This window comes from Sus scrofa, chromosome 17 (genome assembly GCF_000003025.6).
Source record: "Sus scrofa isolate TJ Tabasco breed Duroc chromosome 17, Sscrofa11.1, whole genome shotgun sequence".
In the NCBI taxonomy this organism is placed as follows: domain Eukaryota; kingdom Metazoa; phylum Chordata; class Mammalia; order Artiodactyla; family Suidae; genus Sus; species Sus scrofa.
Genome location: NC_010459.5, coordinates 25,126,997 through 25,142,752, shown reverse-complemented (window position 1 = coordinate 25,142,752; position 15,756 = coordinate 25,126,997). Strand labels below are relative to the sequence as shown.

Here is a 15,756-nt window from a genome sequence, read left to right as displayed (position 1 = left end):
TCTGTTGCTTTTTTTTTTTAACATGTGCTTTATTACATTTTATTATTTTTAATGTATATTTAAAAGTTACAGTGTAGTTGATTTACAGTGTTCTGCCAATTTCTGTTGTACGGCATAGTGACCCAGTCATATGTACATACACATTCTTTTTCTCATACTGTCCTCCGTCATGTTCTATCCCAAGAGACTGGATAGAGTTCCCTGTGCTGTACAGCAGAACCTCATTGCCACTCAGTTGCTTTTTGAGGTTTACGAACATTTCCTTGTCAGATATAATCAGAATAGAGGACCAGCTTTTTAATATTGTTGAATAATAACCTTAAAATTTTTTCTTTATAGTATCTGAGTTGTGTTGGAAAATATGATGCTCATTCACTTTATTCAGCTCATGTCCAGGGAAACTATGTGAGGCTTTGGTGGCATATGAAGATTTTCTTTTCTTTTTTTGATCTTTTTCGGGCTGCACCTGTGGCATATGGAGATTCCCAGGCTAGGGGTCAAATCAAAGCTTTCAGCTGCCGGCCTACATCACAGCCATAGCAACGCCAGATATGAGCCGCATTTGCCCCCTACACCACAGCTCACAACAACGCCAGATCCTTAACCCACTGAGCCAGGAATTGAACCTGTGTCCTCATGGATACTAGTCAGATTTGTTTCCACTGAGCCGCAATGGGAATTCCCACATGAAGATTTTTAAACATGGCTCTTGATTCAGTTTCCATACATAGCGAGGCAAGATGTATGTAAGATGTGACCAGGGAGAATAGATGGGGTGGGGGGTGGGGGCGCTAATTGCTTCTGGAAGGAGGGCCCAAAGGAAGCATCATGCAAATGCAAGAGGAAGCATCTGACCTGGAGTTTTCCGTGTGGCCACAGAATCACACAACCGAGGTCACGTTGTGATCTGTGTGAACAGCACCCTCTGGAGTCGGGCAGCCTCCAGCTCTGGTGGTTTTGGATGCAGAGAACAGTAAAAAAACATTGAGTCTGGCTGGAGTGTCAGGTTCAGGTAAGGTAATCATGATCAGAAAGTCCAGAAAAATAGCCGTGGTTCATATTGTGGAGAGCCTGGATTGCTGGGAGGAGTTTTAGATTTGCTTCTTTGTTTATTCATTCATTCACTCATTCAAGAAGTGGCTGGGAGAAATTAAATACGAGGAAATAAATAATGGAAAATGGTGATTGTTGTGTACTTTTTATGAAGTTTTTTTTTTTTTTGTCTTGAATTGGATAGATTACTTGTTAGTTGACAGTGCTCTTCACATTATTATTATTTTTCTCTTACATCATCATCTCTCTAGATACCGGAAGGAGGGACTGGAGACTCAGGAAGAGAACGGACCAAGACCTTCACCTATGACTTTTCTTTTTATTCTGCTGATACAAAAAGTCCAGATTATGTTTCACAAGAAATGGTATGGAATTTTCAAGATCTCTCTTGTGGTTTATTTTCATATTGAGAAAAACATGCCTACCCTAAAACTCTTTAAACCATCTTGCTAAGTTTTTTTTCTGAATATGACTCACGTAAAATTAGCCTTTGCTAACCTCGCTTTTTGGTTGTTGCATAGCACCATTTATCTTAAGCCTGAGAAGGATTCAGTCCCCAAAAGGTTGATTCTTTTTTTTTCCCCCCCACTTCTGAGCATGATGATCATAATTTTTGCGTCAAAACTTGGCTGTGGCTACTTTTTTAAAGGCGCTCTACAAATAAAGCATTTTTGGGGGGATGTTAACAGGCATACTTCATTACTGCGCTTTGGTTTATTGTACTTTGTAGATACTGCGTTTTCTACGAATTGAAAGTTGTGGTAACCTTATATCGTGTGAGTCTGTTAGTACCATCTTTCCAACAGCATTTGTTCACTTTGTGTCACGTTTTGGTAATTCTCACAATGTTTCAAACTTTACCCTTATTATTATATTTGATCAGTGATCTGTCATGTTACTGTCGCAAAAAAGATTACTACTTGTTGAATACTCACACGGTAGCATTTTTTAGCAAGAAAGTGTTTTAAGTATGTGTATCTTTTTTTTTTTTTTTTTTTAGACACGATGCTACTACATGCTCAGTAGACCCTGCTGTAGTATAAGCATAACTGTTACATGCACAGGGAGCCAGAACATTGGTGTGTGACTCACTTTGCTGTGATTGTCACTTCACTGGGCCCACAGTAACTCACTTGGCCTTGAGTCCTGCTTTTATGCAGAGCTTTGGGAGGTAGACTTCAAACCGGAGGCATGTTTCCCTGCTTGGGTGGATCACGATAGGTCCTAGAAAGAAGGTTTCTAGAAAGAGTGTCTTGTCCAGAATCGTTCTAGAACCTGGAATGAAGCTGGAATTTGTCCAGAAACCCTATGCTGTAGGCTTTGGTGATCTGAAATGTAGATGTGACATGGGAAAAAGAGTACAGACCCGAAGACCCTCCCAGGAGCCTGTCCCATGTTGGTGCATTGTGTGACCGGGACAAGTGCATTTCCCTGGATGGGACAAGCAGCTATTAGAGCAGAGCGGTTACGGGAAAGCACAGGGTAGGGGGAGTAACGTGGTTGCACAGTGGGGCTTCTTCCTGGCTTGTTAACAGCTTCTTTGGAGATACCGCTTCAGGTCTCCAGGTGCTAAAAGGATGGGGGTTCCTGTCCCGCTCACCTGGTGTTGTAACCCACGCGATGACATCCTGAAGTGGGGTCCTCATCTGGGTTCTTGTACCTTGGTGTGTCCAGATACCAGAATCATCAGCGCTCCCTGGGAGAGCGTTAGAAATGCAGAATTTCAGGAACTGTTCCAGACCCACTGCATCCAACTGCATTTTCCAGCAAGATCCCAGGGTGATTTGCACATTCCTTAACATTTGAGAAATGTCATTGGTTTAGAATTGGTTTGTGGAGGAGACTGGCTTTCTGGGGTGATATAATTGCTGGAGTTAAGGTATGTTGTGAACGTGGAGAAGATGTTCCAGGGAGAGGCCTGGAGTGGTGGTGTCTGGAAATGTCGATTGATTATCAGGGAAGCCTAGAAAAGGACAACAGCAGTAGGAACGGGGGCCGTAAGGAGAGATGAAGGGCCAGGAGAAGAAGGGTGGACTGGGCTTGCTGGAGTTTGCATCGGAGTCAGAAATGCTGCTTGGCCGGTGCTCACGTGTGCTTTAATCCTCATGAGAATCAAGTGAGGTCAACTTCAGCTCTGTTTTTCTTTATCAAAGAGACTCGGCCAGCTTAAATAACTTGCTTCAGTCCACAGATCTAATCCCCTTCCTAGTAGTGGAGTTGAGGCCCTGGGGCTGATGTGTAGGGCGGTAGAGATGCTGCTGGAAGGTCTTAAGGATATAAGGGAAGGGGTTGCTGCATCCTCAGTGACTGATGGATCTGCTGGCCCTGGTGAATGAAGAAATGGACGAGTGAGTGAATGGAGGTGACCGGTGCTGACCTAAGTGGACTCATCAGCATTGGTGGTCAGGAGTCTTGGAAGGAATAGAGTGTGACAGCTCATGGCATCCAGATTTGGGCTTTCAAACATGGGTGGACTGAAGTGGCCAGTACAAGGGCCTTTAGGGAAAAACCAGTTCATGGCAGGGTCCTCAGAATTTCTTCACCAGAGGCTAAATGAAGGGCCACCGAGGCCTCCCTCCTAACTTAACCCCATGAGCTGCTGGATTTTCCCTTTTCAACCTGGGTATGAGGCCTTTTGGGGACAGAGGGCTGTGCTGAGGACCGTCGTGGGAAGAGGGGAGTGGCAGCATTGACAGTGGGGCTGGCTCCCTAGGGATACTCAGCAGATGTGCGCTGACCAGTAGGCCTTGTGCTTCCTTTATGGGAATAGATGACACTTCCTGGGATCAGCGAGCCAAGGTCATGGAATCAGGATCACGTTTAGCTCTTTGGGAAGTTAAAGACACCTGCCCAGAGTTTAAAAGTAGTTTGAGATGGTGAAGAATTTTCAACTGAGAAGGAGACAGTTCTGCTTCAGATGCTTTGGCTGCTTTGACTCTGCAACAATCTGGGGTTATTTATATGTTCATTTCAAAACTAAAAAAGCTTTTGAGACATGTTAGTAAACACTGCCTTCTAGTAGAACTGCGTGTTAATAAAACCAGCAGAGACAGAGGAAAACACTTATTTTATTTTTAGAGACTCTTCAAGGGAAAGTCGCTGTCTTCATCCTTAACTTTATTTTTCATCCCTAATTTTACTAGCTGGTGTCATATTGGCTAAGGTTTTCATGCTGCCAGATGCAGCATAGGAGTTGAGCTGATAGGTCTTACACCCCTGCTGTAAACAGCTGATGGGGGGAGACCCAGGCTTGGTGCAATGTGAGCCCTTGTCTTTTTCTTCTTTTTTAAAATCCTGTGAGTGTAAAGGCATCACATAGCATGCCTATTACTGTTGCTCAAGTTTCCTGTAATGTTAAATTCCAAGTAAGATGACGGTTCATGTTTCTTCCTTCCAAATTAATTTTAGATTTAGAAAAAAGAAAATCTGTGAGCAATTTATCCCTACTCATGTTGATGAAAGGCCAGTAAATGCGGTCTCATTTTCTTCATGGTTCTTCAGACTCCAGAGGGAGACTTTGATCTCACACAGACTGTCCCTTGATTCAGCCCTGGCCCAACTTGAAACCTAGAGTTTCCCAGTTGTCCCGCTGGACGGGAGAGTCTTGTTTTAACAGTGCCCCCTTGTGGGAAGGTGAGGCCCGAGTTGCCTTCCTTTGTGTTGGGAGGAAGCTTTGCAGTAGCTCAGAGAGAGGCACAGCAGGGTGGATCTCCAGGACTCTGGCCAGACAGAGTATCAGTGGGCTTTCACTGCCCCTGGAGGGGTGAGGGACGTCTGCCCCCTCAGGCAGCCCTTCCTTCCCCACCTTGGTTTGGTGGATGATGGTAAATATGTCTTTGGTGGGGGATGCCATGGAGCAGCCTGTCTTCCCTGCGAGGACCCCCAGAGATGTGGGCACCATCCCACCGCTTCCCTGGGTCCCCTGCCGACTTGAAGCCCCTAACCCCCACCCCTCTGGGAGCTCTGGCTGAGTTAGCTTCCTAGAGAGTAAAGGAATAGGAAAGCAGTGAGAGTGGGTTTTAACCCTGGGGAAGAATTTCATTTTGAGAACTTTTGGGTTTGGTTTCAATATGCTATTTCCCATGACTTTGTTTTGGCCCCTGACAAAAGTTTGCGTGAAAGCCTTCCTTTATTCTTGGGGAAGTTTTTGGAAGGCTCTTCTTGCTCTCCAGTGGACCTCTGAGAAATGGTAGAAATGATCTCTGTCTTTTGTTTTTTGTCTAATCAGAAAGAAAGAAGTATTTAGAGGGAGTTCCTGTTGTGGCTCCTCAGGTTAAGAACCCGACTAGTATCCACGAGGATGTGGGTTTGATCCCTGGCCTTGCTCAGTGGATTATGGATCTGGCATTGCTGTGAGCTGTAGTGTAGTTGCAGATACAGCTCAGATCTGGCATTGCTGTGGCTGTGGTGTAGGCTGGCAGCTGCAGGTGTGGCCCTGAAAAGTAAAAAAAAAACGTAAGAAACATCTGGAGTTTTCCTCCTATTGCATGTGCAGGGGTGAAAATGGACCTCAGACAGTTAGTCTGGAACCAAGAGTCCCCTGGGATTCCTGATTCTGCTTCTTCACAGTGTGTGTGTATGTATGTGTGTGAGAGAGAGAGGAAGTGAGGGAGATAGGTACACACCCTTCAAAGTAGGGTTGGAGCCTCCGGTTGATGTCAGGAACAGGGGAAGACCACTCTGCCATGAGGCCTTCAGAAGCAAAGCGCAACCTCAGGGTCACATCCTTCCCTGCCACTCGCTATGCCCGATGACCTGACTCTTCGCCCCCCAGAAAGTGGCTCTGACCACAGTTCTCACCCTGAGGGTGGGTCCCGAGCATAGGGTGAGCTGCCCTTGAGGTCAAAGGCTGAGCAAATCGTCTGATGTTCCGAATCAGATCGGGAAAGTTCCCCCTCGTAAAGCTGCTGTGGGTGAAAAGCAGCTCAGAAGGAAGCAAAGTGATGCGAACGGTCACCTGTGGAGCCGGCTCGTGTGGGAGGATGGCCTGTGACTCTCTGATGACGCCTAGGGGACCAGGTCCAGGCGAGGGGGTGGGGAGATGGAGTGTGAAGTGCCCGAGGATCACAGGCTCGTTCGTGGCCATGGTGTTTGTTGGGGGGAAGAGCGACATGGCCTGTGGTCATCAGACACCCGGAGTGGTGTCTGGCCGGAGGGGAGCTCCCTGTGGGCATTGCTCACAGAGGCTGAACCTCCTGAGAGGCTGAGGGCCTGGGGACCCCACACCTTTCCTGGCTTAGACTGAGAACCTGATTTCTCACCCTCTCTCTACTGTCTCTTCAGCTGCTGATGGGCTGTTTTTTTTTTTGTTGTTGTTTGTTTTGTTTTTTTGTTGTTGTTGTTTTGTCTTTTTAGGACTGAACCTGCAGCCCATGGAACTTCCCTGGCAAGGGATCAAATTGGAGCTGCAGCTGCCAGCCTACCCCACAGCCAGAGCTTAACCTTAACCCCCTGAGCGAGGCCAGGGATTGAACCCACATCCTCATGGATACTGATTGGGTTCGTGACCCCCTGAGCCACAATAGGAATTTCAGGTGGCCCTTGTTTTGGAAGCAGGGCGGTGTTCTGTGTGCTGAGTACACTGATCCGAGGGGCAGGGGGCAGCGAAAAGACTTGGGGGTTTTGGGAAGCTTGGTTGACCCCCTCTCTTGCTGGGAGTGAGGAAGTGACCAGGCATCCTGGTTTGCTCCCTTTACACTGTGTGGGTAAAGTATTTGTCCTTTGTTCCTTTGCATTCCTCAGGGTGTCCCATTGCAGTCCGTGGACACGGACTTAGGGCGTGTGGCTGCCACCCCAGGCCCCACACAACCCACCTTCCTGCCCTCTCCATCCTGGAAAATTCCCAAATGGGAAAAAGCATCTGGGCTGACTCTGGAGGCCAGGCATCCCCAGCCTCCGTTCTCTGAGCCACTGAGAGCAACTTTGACGAATAGCTGAACCCTTAAAATGATGGTGTGGACTTGACGTGGTTTGAGCCATACCTTCTGGCTGCTGTGACTTGGGGGTTTTGAGTATTTAGTCTCTGGAAGCTCTGATAGAATAAATCACCTTATAAGTTTTCTAAATTCCGAAATGGTAAATCAGCAGGTAAATCATCATGCTTTAAAATCATCTTTGCTTCTCTGCATGTCACTTTGCCTTGTTTACATTTTTATATTTTAGGGGATTTTTTTTTGCTTCCTTGAAACATTTCCCTTTAATTAAAAACTGGGGTACACATTCTGCTAACAGCTCTGCAGTGATTTATTTATGCTGTAATCCTTATAAGATGAAAATAGGAGTTCCCCTCATGGCTCAGTGGTTAATGAACCCGACTAGGATCCATGAGGATTCAGGTTTGATCCCTGGCCTTGCTCAGTGGGTTAAGGTTCTGGCATTCTCGTGAGTTGTGGTGTAGGTGGCAGACGTGGCTGGGATCCCACGTGGCTGTGGCTGTGGTTGGCAGCTGTAGCTCCAATTGGGCCCCTGGTCTGGGAACTTCCATATGCTGCATGTGCGGTCCTTAAAAGCAAAAAAAAAAAAAAAAAGACGAAAGTAGCCTTCAAGAATACTGTCTACACTGAAGGGGCTTTTATTAACCTCTGTGGTAATTGTATCTTTTGTGTGTTTGTTTTTGCATTCAGGTTTTCAAAACCCTTGGCACAGATGTCGTGAAGTCTGCATTTGAAGGTTATAACGCTTGTGTTTTCGCCTACGGTCAGACTGGATCAGGAAAGTCGTACACTATGATGGGAGATTCTGTACGTTGTTTACCCTGTAGGGGAGGAAAATTTCTCATTAATCTCTCTTTGGATTGATAAAAGTATCTCTCTTATCTTTATGGTCTGGACTAACTTGCTTTTCATGTTCTGATCATTTTTTAGTAATCAGATAAAACTCAGTAATAAGTTGGACGGAATCTCCTGTGAGAGATTTTAAATTATAGTTTTAAGTTTATGGGCATGAATAATGGATGGGACTCTCAGTTCATTTTCTGTTTTTAAAGGCTTTATAATCTTATCAAAAAAGTATGCTGGGCCCACAAATAATATATTCTTCTTTTCTGCCAGCCCAACAGTTTGAATAAAATTACTGAACTCTGTTCTTTTAAAAGTTATTCAAAACATTTTTCTCCAAGAAAAATGTAAAAAAAAAAAGTCTTTTTTGGTGGAAAGGTACTACATAAATCCAGCAAATACATGAGAAGTGTTAGAATCATACTGTTATAGTCTACCTAGTTGTAAACAGAGCATGTAGAGTTTTGTAGTTATTCTGGACGTGAAGAGATATTAAAGTTATGCTTGTCCTGGAACATGGTGGAGGAAAAACTAGACTTGACTATAGGACCTTATCCCGTTCTCTCCTCTCTCGAGACCTGGATAGTGCTTGTGGGTTTTATTTTTCTAATGATGTGGTGAAACCTCTGCTCACTGACTCTCAGAGCCATGGCCTGTTCTAGATGTGGCAGAGAATGGCAGGCCTTCCTGCTGGCAGGCTCCCTGGTGTCTTGCAAGCTAAAAGTTTGGTGGTTCCTGGAAGAAGTAAGGCATTCAAGGAGAGGAGGTTTTGCCAGGTGAAAGCCTTTCAGTGCATGTGTCCTGGTTTCTTTCTTCTTCTTCTTCTTTTTTTTTTTTTTCTTTGTTTTTCAGGGCCCCACCTGTGGCATATGGAAGTTCCCAGGCTAGGGGGTCTAATCAGAGCTTCAGCTGCGGCCTGTGCCATAGCTTACATCAATGCCAGATCCCCAGCCTACTGAACAGGGTCAGGGATCAAACCTGCATCTTCATGGATACTAGCTGGGTGCATTACCACTGAGTCACGATGGGAAGTTTGTATTCTTTTTTTTTTTTTTGGCTCATCTTGGCTTTTTAAAGCCAGACTTTTTCTTCCCAGAAGAAGTAGATAAATGCTGGGCTGTGAACTCTCAATGCTGGAAAGTAGGCAAGAATTAGAATAGACGGTTTCAAGAGTTTCCCATTTCCTTTTATCGTTACTCCTCTCTTCTTATTTTCCTACTGTGTCTTTGGGGGAAAAAACGTCTTCTCTAAAAGTGAAGTCTGCATGTTGATTCCCTCTAAGCTATTTTATATAAGTGCGACATTTATAAAGCACTCATAAATCACAGCTGTTTTTCTTGGACCTTATAGTTGAGTACCATTTTGGTATTCTTTTTTATTTTATTTTTTTAAGGCCGCACCTGTGGCATATGGAAATTCCTGGGCCAGGTATTGAATCTTAGTCACAGCTGTGGCAACGCTGGATTCTTTAACCCCACTGAACTGGGCCTGGGATCCAACCTGTACCTCCACAGTGACCAGAGCCACCGCGTCAGATTTTTAACCCACTGTGCCATAGCAGGAAAGAACAAAAAAATGTTGTGAAAACCCCGATTTTTCTTTACAAGAATTTTTACCGATTTTTCTTTTTCTCTTTGACCATGTCTGTGATATGCACAAGTTCCCAAATCGGTGATTGAACCCATGCCATAGCAGTGACCAGAGCCACAGCAAGGAGTGTACTGTTTTTTTTTTTTGTTTGTTTGTTTTTTTCTTTTTTTGCTTTTTAGGGCTGAACCTGAGGCATATGGAAGTTCCCTGACTGGGAGTCAAATCAGAGCTGCAGCTGCAGGCCTGTGCCACAGCCACATGGATCAGAGCCGCATCTGCAATCTACACCATAGCTCACAGCAACGCCAGATCCTTAACCCACTGAACGAGGCCAGGAATGGAATCTGCATCCTCATGGATTGAGTCAGATTCATTCTGCTGCACCACAGTAGAAACTCTGAGTTGGTACTGATTTAATGGTATAAAGGAAAAAAAAATTCCCTAAACTTGTGATGCTATTTATGAAAACATTTTGGGAGGGAGATTGGGCGAAGGTAAGGAGGACCTGCAGAGGAAAACATTGACGCTCTGAGTTTGGCTTCCTAATGAGAATGTTTTGCCTCGTTTTTATTATGTTTTTGGCTGCACCTACAGCATATGGAAGTTCCTGGGCCAGGGATCAAATGCGAATCACAGTTGTGGCCTGTGCCACAGCTGTAGCAACGCCAGATCCTTAACCTGCTGCGCTGCAGGGGAACTTCCTTCCTTGGTCTTTAGTACCTCCTGAAATGCATCAGCTTGATGGTGCTGACATGTGGTTGTTACTGATTATGCCCATGTTGTGCAAGTAATAGGATGTGTTAAAACTTTCCTGCTGGGGAGGCCAGTGTAGGGATTAGTGCATCGAGGGAGCGATATACTGCATGTTTTAATGTGGTCGTGACCTAAATTTTAAGACATCATCCACTACTTTGAGGACTTACTAAGATTTCATTGATGTTTCTTTTCTGCTCATTGTATATTTCAACTTTTTTTGCCCTTTGATCCTAACAGATTTTTAACATTTATCAGACAAGGTAGACCCCATTGTCTGAAAGCCAGAGAATAGGTTTTCATGTTTGCAAGCCCTGGCTTAGCTGGCTAACAGCTGATAACCATTTATTACCATGGCTCCGGCATGTAGAAATTAGAGAGCCTCCTCCTCTGATTTCAGAGAGGAGGAAGCAGTCTTGTGTGGAGGGAGTGGTGCCCCTGGAGCCCTGGGGTGGGTCTGGAGGCTGCTGGAGTCTAAGGCCACTCCAGCAAATTGCAGATATAATCATCGGTTGCTTTTCTTTCAAGTGATGGTGGAGACGTTCCTCTTTCTCACCGCAGGGTGATTCTGGCTTAATACCTCGGATCTGCGAAGGACTCTTCAGTGGGATCAATGAAACTACCAGATGGGATGAAGCATCTTTCCGAACTGAAGTCAGGTAGGGCCTGTGACCTGAGTCTCTGAGTGTGAACTCAACCTAAGGCCCAAGGAATGGATCAGGCTTTTGGATTCCTAAGGGGAGGGTCTGTCTTTACCCCTCCTTTGCTTTGCTAGTGAGAAGTAAAGCTTAAAACACATATATATTCAGTGACTTGCTTGGGTACCATTTGGATTAGGGCTTGGGAGGCTGCTTGAGGTGATCTGGTTTGGTCAGAAGCTAGCATAGGAAGCTCGTCTCAGATGGACTGAGCTTTTTACTTTTCAGTGTTTATTTCCTTATTCCTTTAGCTGAATCAGATTTGTGCTATTCTTTTTTTTTTTTTTTTTTGCTTTTTAGGGCCATACCTGTGGCATATGGAAGCTACCAGGCTATGGGTTGAATAGGAGCTGCAGCTGCTGGGCTATGCCACAGCCACAGCAACACCAGATCCAAGCTGCATCTGTGAACTACACCACAGCTCATGGCGATGCCAGATCCTTAACCCACTGAGTAAGTGAGGCCAGTGATTGAACCTGCCTCCCCATGGATACTAGTCTGGTTTGTTACCCCTGAGCCACCATGAGAATTCCCAGATTTGTGTTATTCTTTATGTGGGTAGGATCATTATAAATCTAATATATGTGTATTTTGCTTTTTAGGGCTGTGCCTGTGGCATATGGAAGTTCCCAGGCAAGGGGTTCAATCGGAGCTGTAGCTGCTGGCCTACACCATGGCCACAGCAACTAGACAGATCCGAGCTGCATCTGTAAACTGCCCTGCTGTTTGCAGCAATGCCAGATGCTTAACCCATTGAGTGAGGCCAGGGATCGAACCCAAATCCTCATGGATACTAGTTGGGTTCTTAACCCACTGAATCACAATGGAACTCCTAAATTAATCTTTAAATTAGATTGGTTGAAGGTTTTGTTTTGTTTTGTTTTGTTTCTTCTCCTAAACTTAAAGGTGTTTGGGGAGGCAGTTTGATCTGTGGTTTGAGGACAGACATACTTATCAAGAGTTTTCCTGGCTGCCTGACCTCCCAGTAGCCATGTGGCCTTGGACAAGTTGTTTCAGTCACCTTAAGCTTCTATCATCTAACCTGTAAAATGGGGATAATCGTAGTACCTACCTCTAGGCTATTACAGGGATTAAATAATCCATGTAAAGTGCTGTGCTTGGCACATGGTTACCACCTGACATGTATGTTGCTGCTGTTATTATTGTTGTTAATATCTGAAATAACTTTACTAAATTCAACTCTATATGAAATTTTTAGCTACTTAGAAATTTATAATGAACGGGTGAGAGATCTGCTGCGACGGAAGTCATCCAAAACCTTCAACTTGAGAGTCCGTGAGCATCCAAAAGAAGGGCCTTATGTTGAGGGTAAGAGTGACTGTTTCATAGCCCTGTTCTTCTTGGGAACTTCTGTAAAAAATAATAGCGTCAGAGAAAAAAAAATGTAGGGTAGTGGTGAGATTTAAGAAATTTATTTTTGGAATTTTACTGTAGTAAAAATGACATGTGCTGTCTCTGCTCACTGTTCATTTAATGCATTTATACTTCACTGATTTTTGTGGGGCTTACCAGTAGCTTTACTCTGGCCTTAAGAACTCCAGAAACTTGTTTTCCAAAGATTTGAATGGCAAGGTGAGCGACCCTACAACCTGTCTCTTTAAATGGTCTTTTTTTTTTTTTTTTTTTTAATTAGTTTGCTTTTTTCATTATAGCTGGTTTACAGTATTTTGTCAATTTTCTACTGTACAGCGTGTTGACCTGGTTACACATACATGTAGAGATTCATCAGAAGTGATTAGACATAGTTCCCAGTGCTATACAGCAGGATCTCATTACCCATCCATTCCAGAGGCAACAGTCTGCATCTATTAACCCCAGACTCCCCATCCATTCCACTCCTTCCTCCTCCCCCTTGCAGCTACAAGTCTGTTCTCCAAGTCCATGATTTGCTTTTCCGTGGGAGGGTTCATTTGTGTAGTATATTAGATTCCAGATATAAGTGATATCATATGGTATTTGTCTTTCTCTTTATGACTGACTTCACTCAGTATGAGAGTCTCAAGTTTCATCCATGTTGCTACAGATGGCATTATTTTGTTCTTTTTTATGGATGAGTACTATTCCATTGCATATATATACCATATCTTCCTAATCTGGTCATCTGTCGATGGACATTTGGGTTGTTTCCATGTAAATGGTCTTGTTAAATGGCTTTAGTGGTATGTTTTTATGAACCTTCATGGTGACATGACTATAGGGAGATAACAGATGCACCCACAGCACCCCAACGACTGTCATAGTACATTTTCAATTGAACTTTTTGCCCTTTATGCCAAGGTGAGGTGTGTATTTGTTTGGTGGAGCATAGGATAACTACTGTTGTTAATAATTTTTAGCCTAGCTGGGCCTTCATGTTACAAACAGGTAACATTTGTTACCTGTTGTTTCATGTTTTCTCTTTGTCTTATCAGCTGTTGAAACATATTATAAAGCTGGTTTGTGGAGAGACAGAATAATCTAGCAGGGTAAAACATCCAGAAGCTCTTATAGATATTTAGTGGGGATTTAGTTTCTAATAAATTTGTTTTTCAAACATTGGGAGAATATGGGTTATTAAGCTGTTTGGGAGGGGAAAAGAAAGTAAATTAGTACCAGAGCTCAGTTTTTATACTTTGGTAAATGGTAAATGGATAAAAGATTCAAATGTAAAAAGGGACATAATGACTGCAAGAAACCCTGGGTTACTTTTTTCTAGGAGAAAGGAAGGCTTAAACATTTTTTTCCTTAAAGTCCAGAAACCATGAAATAAAAGTGTTAAGTTTGAAATAGTAAAGCAAAATGAAACAAAAAGCCCAACTTTATACTTGGCAGAGACACCACAAGCAGAGCAAACATTCAGTTCACAATGTGGAGAGAATATTTTCAGTTCAAATTTCAGACAAAGGACTTGTTTTCCTAATATATAAAGAGCACCTAGAAGCTAATAAGGACAGCTCCAACCCCAAGGAAAAAAGCAGACAAGGGATGTGACCAGATTGTCCCCGGAAATGGAACTACTGATGATTTTAAAATGGAGGAAAGAATGCTCACTCCTCTCCTAATCAAAGAAAAGCAAAATAAAAAGTCTTCAAGGTAACATTTGTTACCACAGATGTGAGGAAACTTGATGAGACAGTGTTAGGAGACAGGCCGTCTTAAACGTTATCGCTGCTGGGTGTAAACTGCTTTCTGTGGAGGACAGATTTGCAGCATCTGTCAAAATTTCAAATGTGCTTTGATCTAGCAATTCCACCTCTTAAGAATTTGTGGAAATATTCACACGTATTTGTAGAAACCTATGTACACTGTTATTTATAGCAGCATTACTTGTATTGGAATCAAACTTTAAACATACTCTATTGTCTGTAGAGGCTGTTAAATTGGTTATTGTACATGCATACAATTTATGCATATAATCGTAGCACTCTGCAGCTATAAAAATGAATGGTCATTTTAATTGATACAGAATATTCTTCTATGTATTCTGACACAGAAAAAAGGATGTGAGACAATGTTTATGGTATGCTACCATGTATAAAAGGTGGGGTGTTGTGATGGTCATTGTACAACTATAAATGTGTTAAATTCATTGAGTAATAAAAAAAGGCGGGGTGTAGAAAGATAGTTTAATGTGTATGTAATTGTTTGTATATGTATGGGTTATTTCTGGAAGGGTCTGGAGAAACTAATAACTTTGGGTTGCCGGAAAGGGAGGGAGGGGTTATTGGAGGGGGAAGGGGAGAGAACCTTTACACTATACTTTTTGTAGCCTTTGACTTTAAAACTGTAGGAATGTTTCCAGAAAAGTGAAAAAAAGGATTTGAAAGAATGCTTTGGGGTTTTGCATGGAGGTAGCGTTTACACTTCCCTGCCTATGATTAGTGCTAATGAGGTTGATGAGAATAGCTCACAGTTACCCTAAATATTGAATGTGATAGGTACGCATTATCAGGCGAGGCGACCGAGGCTCAGGGAGGTTGTGACTCATTCACAACCAGGTAAGTCCCCTCGTACACTGCTGAGTTGACTCAGGCAGCCCAGCTCCTGAGTCTGTGGTCTGAACCACCCCACTGGAGGAACAAGGAGAGTCTTTAAACAAGACAGCAAATTTGTCCCATCGTGCGTTATTTCATAGAGGTTCATTTCTTCTTCCATGTACTGTATATACTGGGGGGATTTCTTCACCTTCGCGTGCGCTCCTCTTTTTTTTTCCTCCCAGATTTATCCAAACATTTAGTACAGAATTACAGTGACGTCGAAGAGCTTATGGATGCAGGAAACATCAATCGGACCACAGCAGCCACAGGAATGAATGACGTCAGCAGCAGGTCCCACGCCATCTTCACCATCAAGTTCACGCAGGTGAGGGTGGTGGGGGGCCATCAGGCTCCCTCCCTGTGGGCTGATTAGCACCTGCAGAGGACCGATCCCGTTGAGCCAGGAGCAGTGGCAGGTGGAGGGGTCCTCCACCGTTTTCTTGTTAATTAGAGTCGAACATGTGCTGAGTGACGCCGTGGTTACATCCTGATGTATACCCTTTGAACTATCCTGATGTATACCCTTAAGAAATATTTAGCAGACTTCTGCCCTGTTCCAGATATTAAAAAAAAAAAAAAAAAAAAACACCAAAAACTTGCTCTGTGCTTAATTAAGCCAAGTTTTCCTTGTTGCAAGCTCTGTGGGAGATAATGGGTTGCCAGTCAGACCAGCTGGAGACCAAGGTAACTCATTGTGGTGCATCACCCGCTCCCTGGCACTCACCCCGCAGTGCTGATTATCATAATTAGAACCATATTAAAGGACAAGGGACATTTTTTGTTCTTTGTATTTTTAGGGCTGCACCCGCAGCATATCAAGGTTCCCAGGCTAGCAGTTGAATTAGCTGT

General features: G+C 43.8%; 1 protein-coding gene across 7 annotated transcripts in view; it reads left to right on the top strand.

Annotated features, from left to right (window-relative positions):
• The window catches only part of KIF16B (kinesin family member 16B), a 306,852-nt gene that overhangs the window by 46,238 nt on the left and 244,858 nt on the right, over positions 1-15,756 (top strand). For all 7 annotated transcript variants that reach the window (XM_021078047.1, XM_021078043.1, XM_021078046.1 and 4 more), the window contains 5 exons: positions 1,305-1,418; positions 7,677-7,793; positions 10,734-10,831; positions 12,090-12,199; positions 15,090-15,232. In XM_021078047.1, the coding sequence (XP_020933706.1) occupies positions 1,305-1,418; positions 7,677-7,793; positions 10,734-10,831; positions 12,090-12,199; positions 15,090-15,232 (582 nt within the window). The remainder of the gene's footprint in view (positions 1-1,304; positions 1,419-7,676; positions 7,794-10,733; positions 10,832-12,089; positions 12,200-15,089; positions 15,233-15,756) is intronic.